At 39.4% G+C, this 24,709-nt stretch overlaps 2 protein-coding genes across 7 annotated transcripts in view; one reads left to right on the top strand and one right to left on the bottom strand.

The window, feature by feature from the left end:
• slc4a3 (solute carrier family 4 member 3) overlaps window positions 1-7,531 on the top strand; it is a 58,234-nt gene extending 50,703 nt beyond the window's left edge. For all 4 annotated transcript variants that reach the window (XM_040148145.1, XM_040148144.1, XM_040148146.1 and 1 more), the window contains 6 exons: window positions 970-1,059; window positions 1,163-1,329; window positions 1,468-1,721; window positions 3,525-3,694; window positions 4,476-4,649; window positions 6,484-7,531. In XM_040148145.1, coding sequence (XP_040004079.1) covers window positions 970-1,059; window positions 1,163-1,329; window positions 1,468-1,721; window positions 3,525-3,694; window positions 4,476-4,649; window positions 6,484-6,561 — 933 coding nt within the window. In that variant the 3' untranslated portion in view covers window positions 6,562-7,531. The remainder of the gene's footprint in view (window positions 1-969; window positions 1,060-1,162; window positions 1,330-1,467; window positions 1,722-3,524; window positions 3,695-4,475; window positions 4,650-6,483) is intronic.
• A 417-nt stretch (window positions 7,532-7,948) lies between these two features.
• LOC120801159 (receptor activity-modifying protein 1-like) lies at window positions 7,949-16,012 on the bottom strand. Of its 3 annotated transcripts, XM_040147746.1 has the most exons (6): window positions 15,880-16,012; window positions 14,734-14,779; window positions 13,903-14,041; window positions 12,698-12,824; window positions 8,503-8,618; window positions 7,949-8,360 (listed from the first exon to the last, which is right to left on the bottom strand). In XM_040147746.1, exons 2-6 carry the CDS (start codon window positions 14,777-14,779, stop codon window positions 8,324-8,326), a joined length of 465 nt encoding a protein of 154 aa, XP_040003680.1. In that variant the 5' UTR covers window positions 15,880-16,012; the 3' UTR covers window positions 7,949-8,323. The 3 variants fall into 3 exon arrangements, with proteins under 3 accessions (XP_040003680.1, XP_040003679.1, XP_040003681.1); XM_040147745.1 differs by lacking the exon at window positions 7,949-8,360 and having other exon boundaries at window positions 8,463-8,618; XM_040147747.1 differs by lacking the exons at window positions 7,949-8,360; window positions 8,503-8,618 and having other exon boundaries at window positions 11,589-12,824.
• Window positions 16,013-24,709: the final 8,697 nt, after the last annotated feature.

Raw genomic sequence — 24,709 nt, 5'->3', positions numbered from 1 at the left:
CAGTGTTTCTCATCGAGATGCACTGTGAGTGAGACCTAACAAATATGTTGAATGCATTTCATTCCTCATAAAACATTAGCGCAGCCAGTTTTTTTTTATTTTGAAACCTACATGGTTTAGTCTTCTTCTTCCCTAATGTTACTGTCTCTTTGCAACCCTTCTTGGCACATTACTGCCACCAACTATTTCACTGTGGAATAGTGTAAAACCTTGTGCAGAAACTGTAGTCACATGCACATGAGATACATAAGAATATTTCTCTGTAGCACTAACAGTGGTAAAAAAAAACTCCACAGGGCACCTTTAAAACCACTTACTTAAAAGTTAACACAGCTGGGAATGTGTACTGCAGTTGCGCATTTTATTTAAAGGTCCTTTTTTTGTGCAGGCTGTGTGTTTTTCTCTCCTCTGTCAACAGATGCCAAAATTTAGATGATCACAAGATGTGTCTAGCATAGCTACAAAGAAGCTTGACAGAAGCTTTTCTTTTCTTTTCTTTTACTGGATCTCTACAGGGTGTCTGTGTCTGTCTATTTTACCTGTTGACTTGTATAATCGACTCTTCCAGCAGTAGCCCCGATTGATCCCAATAAACTCAGCCACAATTTTGTTTTTGGTTTTTTGTTTTTTTTTACAAAGGAGTTCTGTTCCTGCTGGGTGTCTAAAGGTTGTTAATAACAATGGAAGAGCTCTGAATAGCCATGGCATTTTGAGGAAAAGTGGGCACATTGATAATATAATTCACATTTTTTCATAGAAGAACTTCAAGATTGTGTTTTAACACAGTGTAAATCAATAGTAGTTATGCATCCAGCAGTGGATGTTTCCCTTTAAACTGAATATGAAGATGACTTGCTTTGACTTGTCTGTAGTTAATCTCTGCCTTGTGGTTAAGCAAGCTTTTTATAAATGTTGTTGTGATCAGAAGTGTGCTGAACATTGACTTGATTTGATTTGTTTGGTCCCCAGGCCAGAAGAATCATCGGGGATTTTGGCATCCCTATCTCAATTTTGGTTTCGGTATTAGTGGATTACTCCATTACTGACACTTACACACAGGTAACTGCACTATCAATCATTTCAGTCACAGCAACAGTTGATGTATTTTCTTACGGTTCTAATAAATCATCTATACTTAAACATTACTTTTATCTGCTTTTAGAAACTCGACGTGCCATCGGGCTTTTCAGTCACATCCCCTGACAAGAGAGGTTGGTTCATCAGTCCCTTTGGTGATAAGCAGCCCTTTCCAACCTGGATGATGGGAGCAAGTATCATACCTGCCCTTCTTGTCTTCATCCTCATCTTTATGGAAACTCAGATCACTTCGTACGTACACTGTGATCATCCACAGTGGTAATACTCTGGGTGTAGAATCTGTGTGTGTAATACTAATGTATACTTTTTACAAACTGTGTGCTTTATGAAAGGTTTTATCATTTTCTTGTTCTTCCGCCAATCTCTCAGATTGATAGTCAGTAAGAAGGAGCGTCGCCTGATTAAAGGCTCAGGTTTCCACCTGGATCTGCTGCTCATCGTCATCCTGGGTGCCATCTGTCCCCTTTTCGGCCTGCCGTGGCTCACGGCAGCCACTGTGCGCTCTGTCACTCATGTCAATGCACTCACGGTCATGAGCAAGGCCACGGCGCCTGGTGAAAAGCCCATGATCCAGGAGGTGAAAGAGCAGAGGCTGACCGGACTTCTTGTGGCTGTGCTTGTTGGTAAGAAGAAAGGAGAGGATTGGAAGGGTGGGGAGCCAGTCGACCATTATAAAATGTCCATCCTAGCTTAGCAATCATAGACAGGCACGGAGGTCGCGCTTTGTATTTCTACACATTCCAAAAAGGTGTGCAAGAGGCGGAAGTAAGGTGATAAGCACTATTTCAAGAATTCCAAGGCTGGTGTCTTTTTTTGGCTCTAACAAGGTAGAGTAATGATAGAGACTCTCTCCTGCTCTTTATCAGTTTGAGGAAGAGAACATGCCAGGAACTCCAGTCAAACTTGTGTTAGCATTGCATTTGCCGAACTTATCAGCCAGTTCTCATCCTCAATTCTTTTTTTGTGGTAAAAGTATAGCATACTGTTTGAAATTACTAATATTGAAGCATAAATCTACCAACTGCATTGCCTTCCCAAGTATGTTTTTCTGTAGTAGGCATCTAAATTGGCCAAGGGTTAGGTTAGAAAAATAACATTTTGTTTCCATTTTTATCTACTGTACTGTATATGTAGCTTTAGCCCCAATCTTTAACCTCATGTACTTAAGACCCTTTTACATGGTTCTTATTTCTAAACAAATCAGCTGGAAACATTAAAAAGTCAGCTGGAGACAGAGTTTTCAACCAGCTCCCAAAGTTTTATTATTAGCAACCTTCACTGGCAGAAAACTCTGCCAGTGAAGGTTGTCATTTCAGCCAAAATCTGCAGTTGCTGGCTAAAAATGAGAAGCCTACTTTTGTTTGCTTCTGTGTGAAGCTGGAGCCTCATTGTTTCAACAATTTTCTGAAATTACTGCAAGGGTAAATCAGCCACTGTTATCACTCTAAACTGCGTCTGCTAATATGTGCTGTGCTGGAGCAGAAAGCTTGACAGGCAAAGCAACAATAACCAAGGGGATTGTGGCTTAGAAAACAGTCGACTGGAAATTTTGTTTTGTCTTTTTAAATCTTTTCATCTGAGAGTGTGCCTTATAAACTTATAGAATGAATCAAGAAAAGCCTTAAATTCCACCAAACATGTCTTAAAAGTAGTTCTCTCATTAGAATTGACGATGACTAAACACCAACACAATAACAACGATAGTGCATCTAAAATTAGCTGAAGAAAAACAAGAATCTCAAACACTGACAAATTCCAGAACAATTATTATATTTTGTTCTGAAGCTGCAGGGATTATGTCATATTTCTATAGCATTAATTACAGTGCTGGAACTTCCAGGCAAATGATTGTTGTGAGAGGCAAACATGAGCTAGAAGTTAGAGAGGGGCACTTCTGCAGCTCCTGCATGTCTAGACATTGATGAAGTATGAATCAGCCCATGCAACAGCTTAAAAGGATTTTACATTCTGTTTACAAATTGTCTTCAAAATGAAACGAAACTGTCATTTTTTGTTAAACTCAAAATTTACCGTCTGACATAGCAAGATTGTTTTGAACCACTGTCTGGTACTATTTTGCCAGCAGAATATCTTGTTTCACTTAAGGTAGAGTTCCCGAAGTAGTCTTAAGTATAGTTTGATCCAGTTTGGGTATACAACCATAATGAGTCATCATGATTGTTGAGCTTTTGTTTGATTGAAATGCTATTTGGATTAGGAATAAAACTTTTGGATTAGCCCGAAGAGTGTTTCAACCAAGGCATCTGAACAGTGAATATGTTTCAAATAAAGTGCACGGACAGAATGTTTGTCATGAGGGCTGTTCCCTTGTTGAGTGAATAATTCTCTCCACATTTGCAAATTAGTGTGCATGTGAGTTTTAGAACTACAGTAATATCTTTTGAAAACCTCTCTCTCCCCACCAGGTATGTCCATAGTGATGACAGATGTGCTCCGCCTTATCCCTCTGGCTGTGCTCTTTGGTATCTTCCTGTACATGGGGGTGACCTCTCTGACGGGCATCCAGCTGTATGAACGCATCACTCTTATGGTCACGCCTGCCAAGCATCACCCTGACCACATCTACGTCACCAAGGTAACACAAGCAATGTTAAATGTTTACATGCCCTCGTCTTGTATTATTAGTGGTATGATGGAAAAGCCAAACCCAGCAGAGTGGTTCCTGCAGCAGAGTCCAGGCAGCCAGAAACCAAAGGGGGTTAATCCTTAACTTTTCAGTTAACTCAGTCAGTACAGAAATAACAGAGTGGCTGGTCTGTCGAGGACTCAAAGACATAACAGAACAGGACACAACAGACACCTCAATAATGACAGACTGATATAGAAACACGCACACCAGTATTCTGGTTTTGAGACTTGGTATTTAGCCTGGTTTTGACAGATTACCCTGGTATTTCAGATTCCTTTATACATGAGGCATGAACATTATCCAGGTTTCTACAGCTTTGCAAGTCTTGGACTCCACCACATCCAGCATATTGGTCATTTCTCTACCAACAGAGACATTTGTGGTGAGCGTTGCCGGAGTTTTAATCCCAAACAGAGGTTTACCTCGACATTTGAAGATAGCAGTTTAGTTTCTGGCTGCCTGGTCACTGCTGCATTCATCACTCAGATGGATTAAGATTCTCCATGTGATCTGTGTGAGTGATTCCATGTGAATTCAGTCTCTTTTGCACCTTTTACACAAGTGACTAGAGGCAGGATCGACCACTAGATGGAGCCAAAAACATTTGCAGGGGAATGAGTGTGTTAAACTTGTCTTTGAGCATCTTTGTGTGTATGCCTATGTGTCTGTGCTGTGGTCGATGGTCTTGGTTTTCTATGCATTACCCGCCTCATGTGCATTGCTTCAGGTGAAGACATGGCGGATGAACATGTTCACCGTCATCCAGCTGGCGTGCATCGTGGCTCTGTGGGTAGTGAAGTCTACTGAGGCCTCCCTGGCGTTCCCCTTTGTCCTCATCATGACGGTGCCGCTGCGCCGTCTCATCCTCTCCAGGATCTTTGAGGAGCGTGAGCTCCAGGCGGTGAGTTGGGTAGCAGAGGCAATCCACATGTTTGATTCATGTTTGAATCTGTGCCACAATCATCTGATCCCACATAGTGTAGCTTCAGGACCTTTTTTTTTTTTGCAGCAAGTTTAACATTAGATGGAAGTTGGAAGTCTGCCTAATACTAACATTTCTTAAAGAAATGCTACAAATGAACTTCACGCTTGACATCTTCTCCTCTGTGATCATGGACAGCTTTCTCAGTCAAATATTTTCAAATGATGTGCAAATATTTCTTTTTGCTCCGGGTTCTAACCAGAAAAAGATTCACGGCCCATGGGGAAGCCAGGCTTCATGTTTTCTTGGTTTGATCACCTAAACCCGTACGTGTCACCACTGTCAGATTAAAACCTCTATTTCCAAAATGTCAACTTTTTCAGGAGCTAGGATAAACAGCATTGTTCTTAACTTGACCACCATTTGCGTTGTGTTCATCCAAAGGTCTCATGAACCCAAGGCACTGAAGATTTGCCTAAGCCACCTTAAAATGAAGTTAAACTTAAACTTGAAAATTCCTTAAATTGGACCTCCATGATGTCAGATCCCTCAACACTCTAACCATCAGTCTTATATAACAAGATTACTTTGTACATGTGTTTTTTTCAAATTCTTTTAATCCTTGGTTTGTTTTTTCATTATTTGGTACCTGAGAAGACCTTCTCACCTGTTCAGTTTGATACACTGTTGGATGTTAGTTCTGGTCTGGTCATGTTCTCACACTTTTTGCCAACAAACCAAGAGGAGAAAACATAAAGTCATATAGACTGGAACTCATTGATTGGACAATTCTGATAATGTCACCCTGCGCCATTGGCACTGTTACAGTATGTACCCATGTGGAGGAACCAAACTTTCAATTTAATTCACCTTATGTGTTCATTTATCTTCTCTGTGTTCACAAAAAAACTAATAAAGAAATAATTATGACTGTTGTTAACTGAGACTGCCACTGTACCTCGTATATCATAGTGATGAATAAAGGGAAAGGGGACAAAAAAAGAGCCAAATGAGGCATGATATTGTGGGGGGGTATTTGCTGTGTGGTTGTTACGTTTCAGCCACGTGTGAACTTGCATAAATGTTGACGTTATCAGATGTTGCATAAATATAGACTATACATTGCTTATAAAGCTCAGGAGATTGTGCTCTTAAAGGAATAGTTGGACATCTTGGAAAAATATTTGTATTCGCTATCCTGCCAAGAGTTAGATGAGAAGATTGATACGACTCTCGTGTACAGTATGTATTCTAAATATAGAGTGACTGTCAGCACATAAACCCCACCCGTAAAATAGCAATTTGTTGTTTAACACCCTGGTTTTTGCATTAGTGAGCTTTGGAAGTGCTGGTAGGTGGATTTCGTTACCTTTGGACAGACCCATGCTACCTGTTGGCTGTGTACTGGCAGTCTCTTCACTGGTCTTGGTCTATAGGGATGTGAATAGTATCGGTCTTCTCAGCTAACTCTTGAGAAAAAAGAAAATAAGCGTATTTCTCAAAACGATGAACTTTTCCTTTCATAATTATAAGATTTAACAGTAAGTGTTGAATTCTTCTTTAACGATCATAAAATCCTCCAAAGTTTGCCTCGAAGTGGACAGAGACTCAATTTTTCAAATGGTCTTAATCTAATAGTTTGGTCCACATCAGAGTTCAATTGGCAGCTCACAAAGCAGTCAAAAGTGCTCCAGAGTTCGTTTGAAATGGAACCAAAGGGGTTAGGTGTGAAAGAACCCTAAGTTTCCTCATTTGGACCTGAGAAAACCTTGAATGAAACTGATTTAAGATCATTTGTTTTGTTTTTTTACAGCTGGACTGTGATGAAGATTCTCCCAACTTTGATGAAGATGGACGAGATGAGTACAATGAGATCCACATGCTTGTATAAATTGAAATTAAACCCAGCGAACATCCTCTAACTCTGAACAATCAGAACAAGCCTCTTTGGAAACCTCAGCTGTGACAAGGCAAGAGGAGCAACTGTAATGGTGTTAGTAAATATACAAAAAGCTGTAGCTGGATAATTACTTCTTAGCTTTGTTTATTCCATTTTTTTTTAAAAGAGCACACCTAATGTTAGATCTCTGTGGTGGTAGTGGTGTTGTGTTAACCTCCCTGAAGAAGTTCTGTCAGAGGCCAGTGAATAGCTACCTGAAGTGGAAGATACAAATCTAATAAACACCTAACTTACTTCAACACTAATCCAACTTTTTATCCTATCTACCCCTTTAATTACTCTGCAGGCTCTGGGCATAGGTGCAATGATGATGGTGACCTCTTGGCGTTCAGCATGCTGCCTGATTTAGGCTAATTTTGGCACTGAGAGTGGGAAAATGTGGTCAATTTCCTTCCATTCCACTTTATTCAGGAAGTGGACTTTCATCATCGAAATGTATTATTGTTCAGGTAAATTGACCCTAAATCTCAAACCCCTGAAAGACTCCCACTGCCTGATTAGTTTAGCTGCCTTCTGCCTTTATACTACTGACACTGCCTATAGGTTGCCATGATGTGCAAACAAGGAGTTAAGTAGTCCTCTTCCTTTCTGTCCAGACTTTTAGTAATGAGCACTTTGAATGGGCGAAAGTTCACTTTTGTCACTGCCAACTGAGCTCCCTGGCACAAAGCCTCCTCTCTAAATGTAGTCTCTCCCTGAAACCAAAATCTCTACAGAGACTGTGCAAGCCTCTTCAAGGAGTGTCGCTGTACTTTTTTAGGTGTTTAATGCCCAACATACCAGTCCACTGACCTTATTATTGAGACCTTGGATGTATAACTAAACAGCTAACATGGTCTCAACCTTATTTTTCTACTTTGCTCTGTCTATTTATTTTGTATCCTTTGGACTTAATGCCACACCAGATCTCAGTGATGCTTAGACTCCAAATAGCTTAAACTGCTATAAGAGCTAGTATAGAATAAAAATAACATTGTGTAGGTTGACACACTCAAACAGAAAGTGTGTAATTATTCATCCATTCTTTCATCCTCTCTGTAAGATTTCCACAGTGTGGTGTATTTTTAACAGATGTCATGAATAATATAATAACACACTTGACTGAAAAAGCATAGAAATTAAGCAAACACACAAGTACTAAAAATGCTGGGGAACAGTTGAGTGTTGGCAGAATGTATGAATGATGCATTGTATGGTAGGACTGTGAGCTTTGTATAATGTACCATCTGTGTTCAGAGTTGAATTGAAATACCAAGAGATTTAGTTCTCACCTCTATATTGCGAGCCCATTACAAAATTGAAATGCGTTTTAGGAAACTTACTTGTGCCACACAGAAACACATTTTCTAAGAGTTACTGTACATAAAAATGGCATAAATTTTAATAAGGCACTTGATTAGTCAGAAAAATGTTAATTGTGCTCAGGTTTGTGTGCCACTCCTACTTATAAGAAATAGATGTGGTTTCACTGAGACCATTATTTTTGGTATGTTCTGACATTTCCAACTCAAAATACTTAATCTTGGACAGGAAAACATGATGATATTAAAGTGTAATTCAGAAACAAATCTGGAAAATGCTAGATAAAAAGGATTAGCAAAAAACAAAAATTTCAGAGGTGTGTGCAGAATTCCTCAATCTTTTTTTTTCTGTTGACCTCTGCACTGTATCTGCAGCAACAAAGAAGTAGGAATCAGTGAAGAGACACTGTGTGGCAGCTGAAGAGGTTTCTGTAAATAGCAAGACAGAAAAGAGGATCAGCAGTGTTACAGAATTTCTGTATTCCAACCACAAGATTTAGAATATCTCATGTCACATAACCATGTCCTACATTACAAGCCATGCAAGAATTCTGTCTCAGGGGAAACTGACCTTCGATCTGTAAATATTGCTTCCCAGCCTTTAGTTTGTTGTCTCTTTCGTGTACATAAAGCGGTCAAGGCAATCCAACACTTGCGATGTAAAAAATATACGGCGTACAGTCCAGGCTTTTGTGTTATACAATGGAAAAAATGAGATCGAGAGAAGAGAATAATGTGTTTACTCCAGCGAAGTGACATGGATTTTTAACTATAAATGAATCTTTTTTCCCCCTCCGCTGTTCTCTTCAGGCCTCCACTTGAAACTTCACTTTGATGTGAAGCATACACCTGCTGGAGTCGGTATTTAATTCTGCAGCTCAAGAAGTTAATGAGTGACTGGATGTGCTTTACATTGGCGCTCCATAGCAGTTTCATTTAAAATTGGCTGTGTTGTTAAGGATCTTGTCAACCACGTGTTTATGTTTCAGGGTTTACAAAGACAGGAATGGTAAACTGAGGGCTAAGATAAGTTTTCTCTATTATATTTGGCCCCACTGTTTTCATGACATTATTGAATGTAAATGTTTGGCGGCCTGTGTTTTCAGGCACAGGATTTTCCCTGTCAGATTTAGTGCAGCTGATTCCAATTTATGGAAGTCTTTTAACAAGAAAGCTACTGGTTAACCACCAACCAATTTAAGTGATCGTTCAAGGTTAAAGATGCTTTGAGCACACAAGACGGATTATGTATATATATGTAAGTGAGCAGGCTCTTAGCCAGGATTTTAAATAAAATTACTGAAGTTTAGTATCTCACACACTCCAAATTATTTATAAATAGAGCAGGCAAAAACTTGTAAAATGTTCTATTAATATGAAATTTTCCCCCATGGTTAATTCATTCACCTCTTTTATTCGATTTGATTTGTTGTGTCCTCAATGGTATCTAGCAATAAGGCCCCTCTGCTGTCTGTCTTCACAGTCACACATCCTGTCTTTTGCCAGTTTATATTCCTTTCATTTAAACTCCAACTGAAAGCAGAGCAATCCCTTGGAAAGCAGTTGGACATTCCCAAGACCTAAATATCTGTTTAATTTGCTTGAGAAAAGTAAGAACAGATCTCAAACAGGGTTTTACTAAAACTTGTTTTGAGATTATAAATATCTGTCCATCCATGATCTTAATTTGATAACTAGCTTGATTAAAGCTTGAGTTTTTGTTTTCAATTTTTGTTGTCATGAATTAACTTCCATACATAACCAGCACAGGCTTAGAGTCAGTTCATTAAATGAACAACAATTGCAATGGTATGAGCAACAGAGACATGATGGACACCAACTGTGATCGTCTGGTCAAAAACATTCAGATCTGATAAGGATCAAACTATTAAGATAATGCTCATTCAAATAACATCTATAATAATTATGCAGGCATTAATTTAGTCTTAATTGATGCTAAATTAGCCCATTAACGTTGAAGTAAGCCTTGACAATTGACTTTTTAACCAGTTGAGTTGTCGGTAGGCATCTGCCATCTAAATCCAGTGGAGCTAGGTATTTGATTTGCTGGTTGACCTGCTGTGGCAAAGGAGTCACAAAGGTCTATGTCCTTTGTTGTCAGAGAGTACAAGTCTGTTTAGCCTGTTCAACACATCCACGTGCTTTTGTTGTGACAAGAATTGGTGTTTCTGAGTAGGCCATAGCTCAGACTGAACTGGCAAGCGTATACTTAGCAAAACTTCCTTTCAGTGTTTCCACAAGGGAAAGAATTGAATCGTGGGTATTATTTATGATAATAAAAAGGCGTGGTGCTGCCACTCGGTCCTGTCTGGGCACTAGATGTTGAAGCACAAGATGAAAAGAAAAATAGTTCTTTTTGACCCTCCAAAAGTTCTGCCTTGTCAATGTTCTGATTTCACCACATTTCGTCGCCTTATACCAACACAGTAGCAGGGCAGACCACCCACCCAAATCTAAGGCTCTGCTCTTTTTGAACCTCTTTTAATTCAACCTCATTTATTTGAGTTAAGTCGTCTGGCTATCGTGGAGTTCTAGCATTTGGTTCAACCATTACTTAACTATAAATCATATATGTGTGAAACTATATGTGGAAGGTTGGTCATGCTGATATTCTCAAGATCAACAGAATCATGGCTATAACTACAGGAATGCCATTATTCTTAAATTGCACTGCATACCAAAGGGTTAGTTCCTTAGTAGGATTAGTTTCCTAATTTTGATCTTCAGTGGCACATGCCATGCTGTATTGTTGGTGATCTCTCATCCTGTAAATATAATACTATCCTTATAAATGTTTTTATTTTATTTTTATTTTATTTAATTAAGTAATGTATTTATTTATTTTGGTGACAGAATAATGATGATGCCACCTGGAAAGAGTTTTTTAAGTTTTAACTTCCATACCACTAATTTAAAGCTATGGTTTCCATAAAATATCAGTATTGATCTCAAAACACTGTTAAAGCTGCAATAAGCATTTTCTAAAAAACCTCTGGCGCACAAACAGCAACTCTTCAACAAACTCACAGCAACAAGCCTTGATATTCTACTTCCACTTGTCAAGGAATAATTGTTAATGTGTTTGCAATTAATTACCTAGTTCCACATCCAGCAGAAACACGGCACCATGACCATCACAGCAGAGTCCAGTATTTTCGTACAAGTTGCCTTTAGTGTACTCCACCTGTTCTTGAGAAAAATGGTGTATTTCTCTTTGGACTGCTATATGCTCAATTCTCTTCAATGCCATTGTTCACTTCGGCTGCAGATTTAGGGGGTGATTCTCAGTGAGATCAGCTGTACAAGCATCCATTTCACATTATAAGCAGTCATAGATTCAATGTTAAAATTCAAGTTTACATTGAATTAAAATGTAAAAGACATTGCTTAATGGAGCTTTACATTGTTTTGATGAAACACAGATGGTCTTCATGAGGTCTACACAACAATCCTTTGATGTATTAATCTGATGATAAATGATCAAATGCAGGATGTTTGCATTCATAACAGACTGACACTTGGGTCGTGGTTACTTGAATAGCAGGTTCATCTTGCTATTGCTGTAGGTTTTCAAACAACTGTAAAATGGTATTTTTTTTGTCTGAAATAAATATTTATTATGTGTTTCAAATACAAACAGGATCCTTCTTTATTTTGGTCAGCATAAAAAATGGACAATAGAATACAGTCTTTTTAGGTATCACATACACTTCTGTGAAGTTGGTGTGAAACAGTGCAGTAAATCATTAAGGTTTTGTTTCTGTCTACTTACTGTAAGTGCCAGATGGGTGGGGTTAACTATATTAAACAAAATAATGAGTTCCGGAAAGTTCAAAACATTCACAGCATAATTTTCTATATTGAATATTAATGGGAAATATTGCCTATAAATGGACACATAGGCTATATGTTGTTCTGTTTTTGTCTATGTGTGTATGCATGCATGTCACACTTATTTAAAAGAAAATTGCAGTACTTTTTCCCCCAAGTCTTGTTTTCATAATTGTGGTTTTTCTGACTATGGGTCATGCCAAGTTTGCACTCGCCACCTCCGTAGAGTTCTGTAAAACATGGGTTACAGCTGGCCAAGCAGCTCAAGCCTCATAAAGCTTTCCAAATAAACTTAAGCTTTACATATATCATTTCAAACGCTTGTTAATGAGTCTGAAAGCAAAAAACTGAAATTAGCCCCCTGGATTAGCTATTGTTACTAACTGCATGGGGATCTACTTTCCAGGGTAACGGCTAACCAAACTAGTTGTTGAGTATAATTATAATGTGATACTAATAATCAAAAAATAACAGGCTACATCGACAGTAACACACAGCCTCACACATGTAAAGAAACTAGCTAGCACACACAAATAGCTATTTAAAGCAAATAGCTAGGTTGGTTAGCCGACGAGGTGGCTAATCCTGGGGGATACTTTCTATGATTACTTGTTCTCGGACTCAAAGATGTAAAAATGTTTTATAAAAAAATTATGGTTAATTTTAAAGCTTTAGGATTATCATGCTGATTGCCCTGACACATGTTGTTTTGCCAGAGTTTGAATTTTCTGAATCTCTGTACCGTTAACAAACGCAAAGTTAGCATGATCCCGCAGAAGCTGTCTTTGTCAGCTCAGCACATCAGAGTGTGTGTTCCAGGTGGTGAGACGAATACACAAAACAGGTACAAAAAATGTGGCAATTGTAGCAGATGCTATTAACATGATAAGAGTGGTGTATGGGGGGTCTTGGACCTTTCCACAGAGCGAAAAGTACGTCTCATGGACCTCCAGGAAGACCTTGTCAACGAGAAACCCGTTTCCCCTACACCAAGACACACGTGCCCAGTCGTCCACGCAAAACTTCAGTTTGTTGTAGATGCTGCAGAGGAAGAGAGCAAGTCAAAGGATAATGTTAAATGGCTCTTAATTGCTCAACAAGTTCTGAGGATTTAAAGGATTTGGTGATTATCTTGACTACACTTCATGATCTTACATGCAATTGTGAGGCTAACTTCATAGATAGCTAAGGGCTGAAAAAACAAAAAGGCTGGCAAGGTCCTTTAAAGCTGCAGAACGCTGTTTTGCATTTTGGCAACTCTAAAAGGCAACTGATATGTTTAAAATACTTTGAGATAATGCAAAGTGACATCATTCGATGGGGACTCCAAGTTTTTATGAGGCGGCTTAGAGTTCACTGGTAAGTTTTGATTTGTCACGTCTTTTGGGTGGGGAAGCGACCATAGCCTTCTAACCCAGCAAGCAAGCACAATGAGATTTTAGTGTGGAAAACATCCACTGAGTTTCAACTGAGCCTGACAGCTGGAAGCCTGATCAATAAGCTGGGCTTCTTGTGATGATGGATGCTCCACCCTTCTGAGCTCAATGAGAGCACAGCCTCAAACCCTGTCAACAGTAAAATATGGATTATTACAACCATAATTAAAGTCTACTGTAGGTAGCATGGCAAGAGTGAAAGTCTCCACAAACAACTGCCGTCTAGAAATATGAGCCCAGGAGCAACAGTCTAGCACTTTCATTTTTCATTAACTGATGACTAATTAGCTGAAACCTTGGCCTGCACCAAATGTAGCCAGGAAACAGGAAAGTATCTGACTTTCCTATGACTAAAGGTCATATATCTTTACTGAAAAGGCCATAAAAAGTGTGGAATGTGCCACTTTGCCCAGTCTTCCTGTGTTTCCACTCACTGGGCTCTACCATGTTGAGCTAAGGAATGGCTTCTGGCCACACATGCATGCCAAGGCTCAAAAAGCAACCATTAACACGGACTCATGGATGTCATGGTGCATAAGCATGCACAATACAATTGTTTGTGCTTGCAATAACACACTTTATCATTTTAGGTGTTTTAAAATTAATGTGGACTACTTACTGTACTGTATTTAGATAAAGAACACTACACTAACTAATTCATTTCAAAAGAATCTAAAATGTACCGTTTTACAGTTGGCCATGGGCACCTGTCCTGATAGCTGCTTGTCTCCATGCTGTTGTTGAACTCCAACAAGCAGTTGTCAACATTACTATCAAACATGTGCAGGTCACATGGTGGAGCAACAAATTTGGCAGCCATTCCTGGAGAAAACAACACAACATAAGAGAGAGTTAACAGTCCTGATCATTCTCAAGCCAAATAAACACCAAGTAATATCACAGACACAGGCATGGTTGCTTAATGTCTGTTAGATATGTTGCCAAAAAATACAAAGTAATCTTCAAAAAATGGCAGCACTCACCTCCATAAGAAACTATACCAGATGTTTTTGTGGTTAATATATCAAAGAAATTTTATGTAGAAAGTAATATGTAAATAGCTAGTATTTGAAATTAGTATGTAAATGGTATAATGTGCCACACAGCTTTATAATTTAGAAGAGAAGGGTTCTCTGAAGCCCTTTCCCACTCTAATCCTGTTCCACATTTGTTGTTTTTTTGCCAGACTGCAGAGATGATGTGGCCTAGGAGTGTAAATATCCCTAACTGACTGAATGAGACCATACTAAGTGGATGAATCTGAAAACATAGTTAAAGTGAGAGAATGACGTGTGTCCACGTTAGCATTTTCAGGTCCTTTTTCTCCTTCCTTCTCCTCCCAAGGTCAGCAAACAACAGAAGCCAACATCTGCTCGGTGGCGGGACAGCGACAGCCTGGCTACTCCGCTGAGTCTCAGTTAGTTCAACTGCAGATGTTCTCAGTTGAATGAGCATAGGACAGTGATGTTGATGGTCAATGGTTAAGGCTGTGTCAATATTACGGCGTACTGTACCTGTGCAGATGAAGATAAGTGCCAGCATGCATGCAGTCAACACCATCTGTTAACAAAAAACAATCACGGTGAAAATTCATTAAACTAGAAGGACAACAATTACATATTACTGTATTGTCAAATTAATTAATGACATATGACAATTCTGCAGTGAATCAGTTCATAAATATTATACACTCTTTTTAATCAGTGTGTCACTTGATAGATTGTTGACAGTATTCTATACCAGTCATTTAGAACCAACAACCATGAATGCACATTTTTACATGTATAAATACTGTGCAATGTATGTTATCACTAATAAAGATAAGCTAAAGGGATTGGTGGTTATGTCAGGGAGAGAGTGTTCTCTCTTGTCTCAGTTTGGGATGCCATCCACGTCATGTCCAGGCTAACAGGTACACTTTCCCCAGCTGGAAAATCTGTTTTCTCTGACACTTGAGGGATAATGTGCTAGACTGTACCTTGATTAAAAGCATAACCATATTGCAAAGGCCATGTATGATCTTGTATGCGGACGTTTTGCTATGGAGGTGATACACAATTAGAGTGAGAGGAAAAAGACCCGTGTTCAAACTGGAGCAGATGCCTTCTTACTCGTACTAGATCTGCCACTCCTTCAATTTAAAATTTACCCTTACATTTACCAAGCTCTAGTTCTTCCCAAACTGCATTTTTAACAGTTTCAGCTCCGGGTCCAGCCTCACATTTTGAAAAATAAATAAATGAATGACAATAAGCTCTGTATGAAACAGATGTGACAACCATCTGCTTACTGGACCTTCCCACATTTAATGAATTTATCTTTCAGGAGGTAGACACTGAAAACAGATGTTAACAGGGAATGCAGCAAGAAGAGGATTTGTTCCCCCTTTCCTTCAATATGCAGTTATGTAATGTATGTGCTTGTATGACGCAGATATACTGTCTATGCTGTATAGTTCTGGTATTCCTAACTTGGCAAGTTAGTTACAGGTCCATATGGAATTTGAGATTTTTATCAAACTTTATAAAACAAATGGGTTGAACTTTATTTACAGTAATCAAACAAAAGCATCAGATATTGAACTCAATATATTTGTCACTTATGTAAAGCGGGTATAAAATGTTAAAACTTAAACTGATAAAAGAAGAGAAAATACATACCTCAGCTTTTTTTGCTGCTCTTATTTTTTTCCCTTTTAGATCCCTGGTTAAAACCTTGAGTGGAACCTGTGCGGAAGATGCTTCCAATCATTTATTTAGCAGCCGACTAACATATGCACAGCTGCATGGCCACGAAAAGCTTCTGTGGTTATCTGGTCCAGTTTCTTATCGGGGCAGCTCGGAGCTAATTGGATTGTGCAACAGCAAAAGAAAGCCTGCTTCCGTTCCCAAACTGAGCCTGGCTGTTCCCATGCTTCCCAAAGACATGCTCCACAGACAGCCCCCCCGAGACACTTGAACTAAGAGGCCTCAGTGTCAACAGTGGTATCTCATAAATCTATTTAACGTCAACTTCTTTTTTTTTTTTTCTTTGTCGAATCTTATTATTCAGGAGTGGACTATATTCTGCTATCTCAGCATGCACTCAGCAAAAAGTGGAGAGGTACCTTGAGCAGGTTGCCAGGCTGTCATTTCAAAGCTAACATCCACACAAACAGAAAGACAAACATTCACAACCAGGGGCAATTTGCAGTTTCCAGATCACATGAGCCTCATGCCTCAGAGGGAGCCAGAGCTCCTGGAGGGCACACACAGAAACCAGAATGTTCCCATCCGTGCTCAGCACTTCCACCACTGGCTAGACATGCACATACTCAGATGTGAACATAAAAACATTCACAAATTTGGGTGTACTTGCAACCAATTAGGAAATTGTTTTTAATTACCCCATTTCCCAAAGCCCTTAGCTAACACTAAACTCAACCCTAATTAAGTTAGAAATCATTTAGAGATGCTAAATGCAGCTGGATTGAGACCAAATCGGATGAGGTTTATCCCCAAATCGCTACTGAAGTTCAGAAACTCAGCCACACATAAATACAAATCCACACACTTTTATTCTGTGGCTTTTGTCAGTTATGACAGGATAACACATCTGCCAATCCTCAAAGATTTCGCTGGACCTAGACGGTCGGTGAGACTTTCCACTGGTGTACTACAGGGTGTCAAAGGCTCTAGAAAGCAACAGTAATCTTTTTTCTTTTCTTTTTTTTGCTGCTTAGGGGCCGCAGAACAAGCTGTAATCAAAAACACTGACATATTATCATTTAAAATGGTGTTATAGCAAACATCTTGGCAAACAATTGCCTATTTAGACATCCAGCAGATACAGAGCAACGATAGCTATCATTTGAAGTCGTGCTTCTGTTTATATGACAAATGGAAGTCCGATATTCACGCTTCTCTTAGCTCTGTTTTTGTCTATAGGAACACCTCGAAGAAATCTCTGGCTCCGAATGCGATATCATTTCCACCAGCTAGTTGCTACTTACTTTGTCTATCTGCTGTTTGGTGCTGGGCAGGTTGCATGCAGTGAGTTTTTATAGCTTTTTTACTGACAGCAGCTGCCGGCTACATGTACCGAGACTGGTGAGCATGAGTCAAAAAGTAAAGCTAAAAACCTAAAGACTGCTGGAAGATGCTAAAAAACTCCATAGGAAGGGAAGTGCATAGTCCGGTGATAGTCAAATTTTTTGTTGTTTTTTATGTAGCGTTTGTATAAGTTCCGGAACTCAGCGTGGTGGTGCTGGAGGTGTAGCTGCCGATCTCCACTGACTGCAGCCTACAAGTGAGGGAGACCGGCACCCGTTTGCGGATGGAGGTGTTTAGGCCTAGCTGCTATTCACTGAGGTAAAGTCAGTGAATAGCATGCTGACATAAGCCTTCTGTCTTGCGACTTCTGCCCCTGGATGCAGGGCAGATGTTGCAGCCTCTTCAGTGGAGTGGTTGGAGTGGTAAGCAAACTGTAGAGGGTCAGGTGAGAAGAGCGGGCTGGACTTAATGTGCTGCGGGACCAGCCTCTCAAAAGCACTTCATGATGATAGATGTGAGCGCTACGGGGCGGTAATCGTTCAGATGGCACATCGTTGTTAGGCACCGGGACGATGGTGGTTGACTCGGAGCATGTGGGGATGACAGCCTGGGCCAGAGAGATGTTGAAGATGTCTGCAAGGACACTTGCCAGCTGTCCATCCCAGGCTGTGATGGCATAGCCTGGGATTTGGTCTGCTCCTGCTGCTTTGAGCGGGTTGACCCTGGAGACAGTCTTCCTCACACTATCTGTGGTCACATGCAGGACCTGGTCCTCTGGGAGAGGAATGGCCTTTCACATTCCGTCCAGTCATTAGATCCATCGTTTACATAAAAATAATCATTAGTGCAACTGTAAAGAAACAAAAACGTTTAGCTGGGTGGCTGACCTTGCTTGTATCATGAGTAAGCAATGCAAAGTTACAGCTGAAGTTTAGGAAGAAGTCAACTTTTCTGCTATTAGGAGTAGCAGCATACTGGAACTGTAGCACCACAGGGGATGGGGCCAGTGCCAAACCTCGCAATAAATACTGGCTAAGATGACCACTGGATACTGGATCAAATTCAGTCCTAGCTCTACATGTACAGCCACTGTTTTGATAAAAAAAAAAAAAGAAAGAAGACGAAGGTTGGACAGAGTCACGTTTCTTGCTGCAGGGCTGTTTGGTTGGGGCTGTTTCTCTGGTGATAATCTGCTTCCACAGATCTGCTACTGAGCCTGCGTGTATCTGTATCTAGCTATGGATAACCTTCAGTGGTGCTCGTGGTTAATGATAAAACAATACTCTTCCTAATTCTAAATATTTTTTACGAATTTACAAACCTGCTACTTTAACAATAACACAGATTAAGTCACGTTGTACATTTTTGTGAAAAAAAAAAAGGGCCAGAGCAACCTCTGTTGTATTACTATTTCATTACAATTCGGGCCAATTCCTTTTTTTCTTAATCCTGCAACGTCAGTGTTTAGTGCTGGATATGACAATCCTCCCAAATATCGGCCCTCTTTTCACTTCTCTTTTTTGTACTATATCCAGAGGAAAATGACTGACTGTGGAAAATGTGACCACCTGTCTGTGGAATTCCATTTGTATTGACTAAATGACTCTTTGAAAGATGGATCTTTCAAGTGCCCAGTTAAAGTATCTCTCAGCACAGCACTATCAGGTCGTTCCCCTTAAGTGCAAAATTAAACCTTCCAACATCGTTCAGCCATCGCCCATTCATTTGGAGTTGCTGAGCAACATGCACAAATAATGTAATCATAATGCATTTGTGAGTGGAGAAATGATGAGGAGTGGTAAGAAAACAATTCCATTCCTCTAAATTGAAGGTGTAATATTGTAAGCGACCGAGCAAACAAAGTACACAGCAGATAGACCTTTTGGTAAATGCTCTGTGCCTGTGAAAGGCAACGCACTAGCTGTTTGGACAGCGTCTCTCATTTCTAGCGATGGAAAATATTTTCTCAGGTAGGAACAAGAGTAGAAAGCGGTAGGCCATGTGCTGTACACCCGACATTTGCCCTGAGAAAAGGAGGACAGAATTCCTTGCTGTGGTCGACAAAATCGACTTATCTCCACTCTTAACCACACTTTTGCTACGTGTATAACCACCAGCCTTGTAGAAATTTGTAAGGTTCTGTAATTAACTCATGTTGGCCCCGAGGGTCATTACACAGCAGCATTTCACAATTTTGGGACATGACGTGTTGTGAGCCCCAGTGCCACTGTATTAACTAGTATTACCCAGCTTTGAAAGTTATGGGAGAGTATATGACAATCCAGACAATAAGGTAGAGTATGGATCAGATTTGATCACCCAGACAGAAGGGAACGTGTTAAGACATTCTCCTATTTAACAATTCAATTACACGGACATCTCTTAATCGCACAGATATAAGTGAATAAACTTTCCACAATTGCGTAAATCTAATTTAGCCACTGCATTAATTAATTTATCGAGATACAGCATATAGTAATTTAAAGGGGATTGCAGCTTGGAGAGCACACAACCATTAGAATGGAAACTTTATGTAGACTATGCAGGCAAATACAGGATGCATCTTAGTGTTTGAGACAGCGTTGAGCTGCATGAGCAGTTAAAGGAGTATTTCAGCATTTCAGGATATATACTTAATTGCTTTCGTCCCAAGAATTAGATTAAGAATTTGATACCACTCTCACAATTAGTTTAACTTATCATAAAACTCACACCCATCTTCAAACTCAGCCTTCATTTTGATCTCTGCTACACACCTTTAAAGTTTCCTGACTGCATCTTGTACAAATTTGAAGCTACCGTGGAGACAAAATCTGTCCACAGACAGACAGACAGATGCCAAAGTACTCATAACTGCCTCTGTGATAGTTCCCGCTACAGTAGGCGTCTCCAGGACCACATTTTGCCATGATGATACACACACAGACTCACAAACTCAAAACAATACCAGTCACACTGTCGCAGCTGGTAAATATGTCAAACAATTCCTTCAAATGGATCTGTAACAATCACAGATTGGTGATGGGCATGGGCTGTGTTTTGGAAGAAAAGCTAAATGCTTCTTGCAAAATAACTGACCACATTCATCTATTTGATTTATTTCCATCTATTTGAATCAACAAACAAAAAAGAGAGCCGGGACAAACCATGGCTATAAATAGAGACTACAGAGGGGGAATTTTGTGATCAGAGACTGATGAAGAGAATGCCTTCCTGGCCTTTTGGGGCTTGAGAATAAAATGTCTTGTCATATGCCAGATGTTCGGTGGAACAAGTGTGTTCCCTCACCAAGCAGCTGCTTACGTGGATGAGAAGGAAATTGCAAGTGCCTTTAAGTGTCAGTGGGTTGGAGTTTTTGTCAGAAGTTGAGTTTGGGCCAAAAAGTTGGAAATTTTGTCACCATGCAAAGTAACTGTGTCAACGTAATTTCATACATTGCTGTCTGCAACAAAGCCTGTTTGACACTACCACTGTGGGGCGCCAAAGACAGAAATCTCTCAAATTATAAAGGCAACTGCAACTATTTTATAATCAAAGGTCTTAGGTGAACTCATATTATATGAGGCCTCATAATGTGCTTTATTTTTTATGTCAGTAATTAATCGATGACGTAAAAGTGTTTTTCAACCAATACCTACTTTTTCAGGCTTCGCATTCAGAGACTTCAGTTTCATTTGTCAGGAAGTAGTCGCATAAATTTGAACCTTAGAATTTAGCCTTGCTTAGAAGTCAGTCACTCCAAAAACAACAAAACTTACCATTCAGAAGCTTTTAATTTCTCTCCCTTGGTCCTGTAGCAAACCTTTTTTCTTCCAGTGCAGAAACAGGCATAGCGAGGATAGACGGCCCTGACAGACATTACGTCATACTCCCAGACCAGCTAAGTTGAAGGATCTTATCCATGCTACGCTGACTTCACACTCGCTCTGCACAGCAGGGCTGGAAACGCCAGCGTGCATCCTAGGGTCAGTCAAAGACGAGGAAATATCTTCCTCGTGTAATGGGCGAGATGTCTCCTGTTAGTGCACAGTCTCCAACAGGTGCAACACACGCTTCATCATATGACTGTGTGTTGGTCCATCATTATATCATATGTCCCTGCATAATCATCATTCATGCTCTCGTAGTCCTCATTAGTACAGACAGTAAAATCCTATAACACTGACTTTTCTGTTTCAAATAATGGAGCAAAGTTAAATATTACATATTAATATCAGTCGTGACTAGAGTATATTTGTATTAGCATACACGTGTGCTCTGTAAATCACCTGTCCTTTGTTTTCCCTTGAGAAAAACCACACAGGGAGAAATTTATATTTTTGGGTTTCATGATGATGGCCCTTGGTTTTGTATTAATTTGTCAGAATACCGTCCGGTACCGTCCATGGATAGAGACCGTATTTGGATACAGCCAATCAAATCATGCGTAAAGCAGTTACATCAGTGTTGTATCATCGGCAGATCAGACGGTCACACTGAGCCAGACAGCAGCCTGCTACGCGAGAGCCACAGACTCTGAGCATCAACACACATTAACCTTCCCATTAAAGTCTCCTTCTTATCTCACTTACAAACACGAACACGTCTTGTCCTGCAGCCAAGCCAGCCTGAGGAGCTGCTCGGCTGCAGCACATTAAACGGCACGTGAACAGAGCTGCAAATGTCACCTGGGTCCGCTTGCTGCTGTCTTTACTCTTCTGTGCAACGAACAACAAGCTGTCTGTCCATGACATACGCACGTTTGTTTACTTTGTGTCTTGTTCCCTACAGTGTGACACCTGCACTCTGGCAGCTGCTACAAAAGGAATGAACTAATCTTTCCTATGCAGAGGCCGCCTTTCACATTAAAACAGTTTCCTTTGTGATTGAAAGTCTGTAGTCTTAAAAATGGACTGTGCTGCAGGAGGCTGTACAAACCAACACTGACAGTTCAGCCAAGAAGATCCTTGTAAGTGTTGATAGCTGTGGTAAAAGGTTCCTGTTTGAAAAATAAAGAACTAAACTAAATGAAGTTTTCCAAAAGCAATGAACAACATTTTTTTGTTTCCAAAATAAACGTTGTTGAGGCCAATAAATCTGCATTAAATGCCTGATTTATGGTGTATTTGGCACTGTGGTAGGTATAATGCAGCTTGCATCATGAAATGCATTATAATGATTGAGGTACTTAAAGTTAAATTACCTGATATACCTTCTGTATTATATTTAATACACACATTTGCACCACAATTTTACTATAAAATGAGGTATGAAATATGAAGTAATTATATGTTGTTTAATGTTACAGTAAATATTCATAAGGAGATATTAGTAAAAATATAAAAATATTATCCTTAGTAGAACTTTTTAAATATAAGCAAAGATTTCCTTGCCCAAAACTTGCGAGTCACTACATGAAGGCAGCCATGTTGGATATGGCATTCAAAGTCCTGTTACTGCCTGCAGTGCATGGATAATCCCCCAGAGGGCAAAAGACGAGTCAAGTTGTATACAACAGGTTTTACAGGTCTCAAATCATGTAGCAAATATGATACAACTGGCTTTATAGGGTTCTGTAACTCAAGCAAATATTTTTAAAATGCTCAATATTGTGTTAACATTAGCCTTATGCCTCAGTAAAATTGTTACACCCAAGTGAAAAGTTTAATGATAAAGGTAACGAGACTGGTCTTTTGAAATAGCCCATTTCTGTCGTATAGCATGAATACAGCACAGGAATTCAAAGAATTGACTAAAATCCAAGTTATAAGCATGATTTTATCTTGACTAACTCAACACGGTAAAGCTAGCAAGCCAACATTATCTTAGCTAAGGCAAATTTGTCAAGTGCAAGCTAGCTCTTATGTGCCAGGGCGGTACCTAACATTTATTTGTAAAGATGTGAGATGAGAGTAGAAAAATTATTAATTTTTATTAATTGGTTTAACTCCATGAATGCAATGTCTGCATAGCAGCTGGTGCTTCACAGACTCCAGGTTGAATTGATTTTAACAGACTTTTTTAATAAGGCTGTCGTAAGCTGTTGTTGCTCCATAGAGGGACTTTTCGCTAAACTATTTTCATATATATTGAGGCAATAAATACCTGTTAAAGATTATACTGAATTTAACAATTGTAAATCATTCTGAATTATCCATAGACAAGTAACCCATGTAAATTTAAACTCAGCCCTGCTCCTCCTCTGTATATTTCAAAAGCCTTATTTATGTGTGCAATGTCCAATAAACAAAACCAAGTCCATATCCAGCCCATCAAATACAAAATGGGGTTTGGCATTTTGCTGGTTAGTGATTAAAAAACAGGAAGGGTAACAACCATTCTAGTCAGATATTTTAAACTATAAGGTCTTCTTTAACTGCTCGCGTTGGATCACTGCATTAATCCTTTTGACATGACAGGAAAAAAAAACATTCCAGTCAGGGTTTGGATTTTCACCTGGACTTTTACACCTGGTGAGATCGGCGTTCATTTCAGCAGCTCACGGCCCGGCTCCCAAGATGTCCGGCTGGTCAACGTGCACCATCGTCCCAGGAGAACAATCTTATCTCGGCAAGCCCTGTGTTGTCTCTGGCTCTGTTGTCCATAACATTTTTATATGATAAAATTGCTTTTGGAAGATGAAGTTTGGTCTCAGAGCTGAAATATAATATTTGTTGCTGCGAGGTTTTTATCTAAGAAGATGAAACTGAATACATGTATGACACTCATATTTGAGACAAAATTATCCTCATTTTACATAACACAAAATGTTAAATATTAAGGTTTCATTGTGAGTTAAAGACCAAATAAGCTGAACAACACACCTCTCCATCAGTGCAAACACCTTTCATGCAAGTTTTTCCTCTTTCACATTGCTATACAATTTTCTTATGTAGTATAGATTGAAATGTCCATCAAAATACAATATTTAATGTAATTTAAGCAGTCAGTGCTTAATGGATGGTGAATGATTCTTTCACTTCATCCTCACTCTTCATTTCTAAGCAAGAATCACACAATATAATAACTTCTGTAATTATTGAATTCCTCAAACACCAGGATCTAATGGTCATTTGGGGTTATGCTTATTTGTGTTTTAGTGCAAAAGCAATTCAACTGGATATGACCAATTGTCAACTCACACCTTATGAAAATGTTCATTTGTGCAAAGGACAACTTTATTGACAGTTGTAGAGATGAGAAATTGACCCTGTGCTCACATGGTGTGGTTAGTTTTTTTATTTCTACAGCTGTCCCTAAAGGTGTCCTATACAGCATAGGTACAACAAAAACAACTAAATGTTAGCAAGATCTGGGTTGAAAAACACTTTTGCTTATTGTTTATGGATATCTGGAGTTACAAATGTTAGCTATTTATTGACATTACTGCATATCAGAATATGTAAAGTTTTTTGTTTTTTGCATTTGTCACTAAATAAACAGTTAGACTGTTAAGAATGTGCAGTTTATTACGACCTAG

Source organism: Xiphias gladius, chromosome 16 (genome assembly GCF_016859285.1).
Source record: "Xiphias gladius isolate SHS-SW01 ecotype Sanya breed wild chromosome 16, ASM1685928v1, whole genome shotgun sequence".
Lineage (NCBI taxonomy): Eukaryota > Metazoa > Chordata > Actinopteri > Istiophoriformes > Xiphiidae > Xiphias > Xiphias gladius.
Note: the sequence above shows the minus strand (reverse complement) of the source record. Positions and strands in the feature narration are given on the sequence as shown.

What these genes read in the sequence shown, in the direction of transcription:
- LOC120801159 (XM_040147745.1), bottom strand. Translation starts at nt 14,779, where the DNA reads ATGGTGTTGACTGCATGCATGCTGGCACTTATCTTCATCTGCACAG. An exon ending in ACTTATCTTCATCTGCACAG is followed by an intron (nt 14,042 to 14,733) that starts GTACAGTACGCC and finishes TGTTTTCTCCAG; the next exon opens with GAATGGCTGCCAAATTTGTT. An exon ending in CCATGGCCAACTGTAAAACG is followed by an intron (nt 12,825 to 13,902) that starts GTACATTTTAGA and finishes CTTCCTCTGCAG; the next exon opens with CATCTACAACAAACTGAAGT.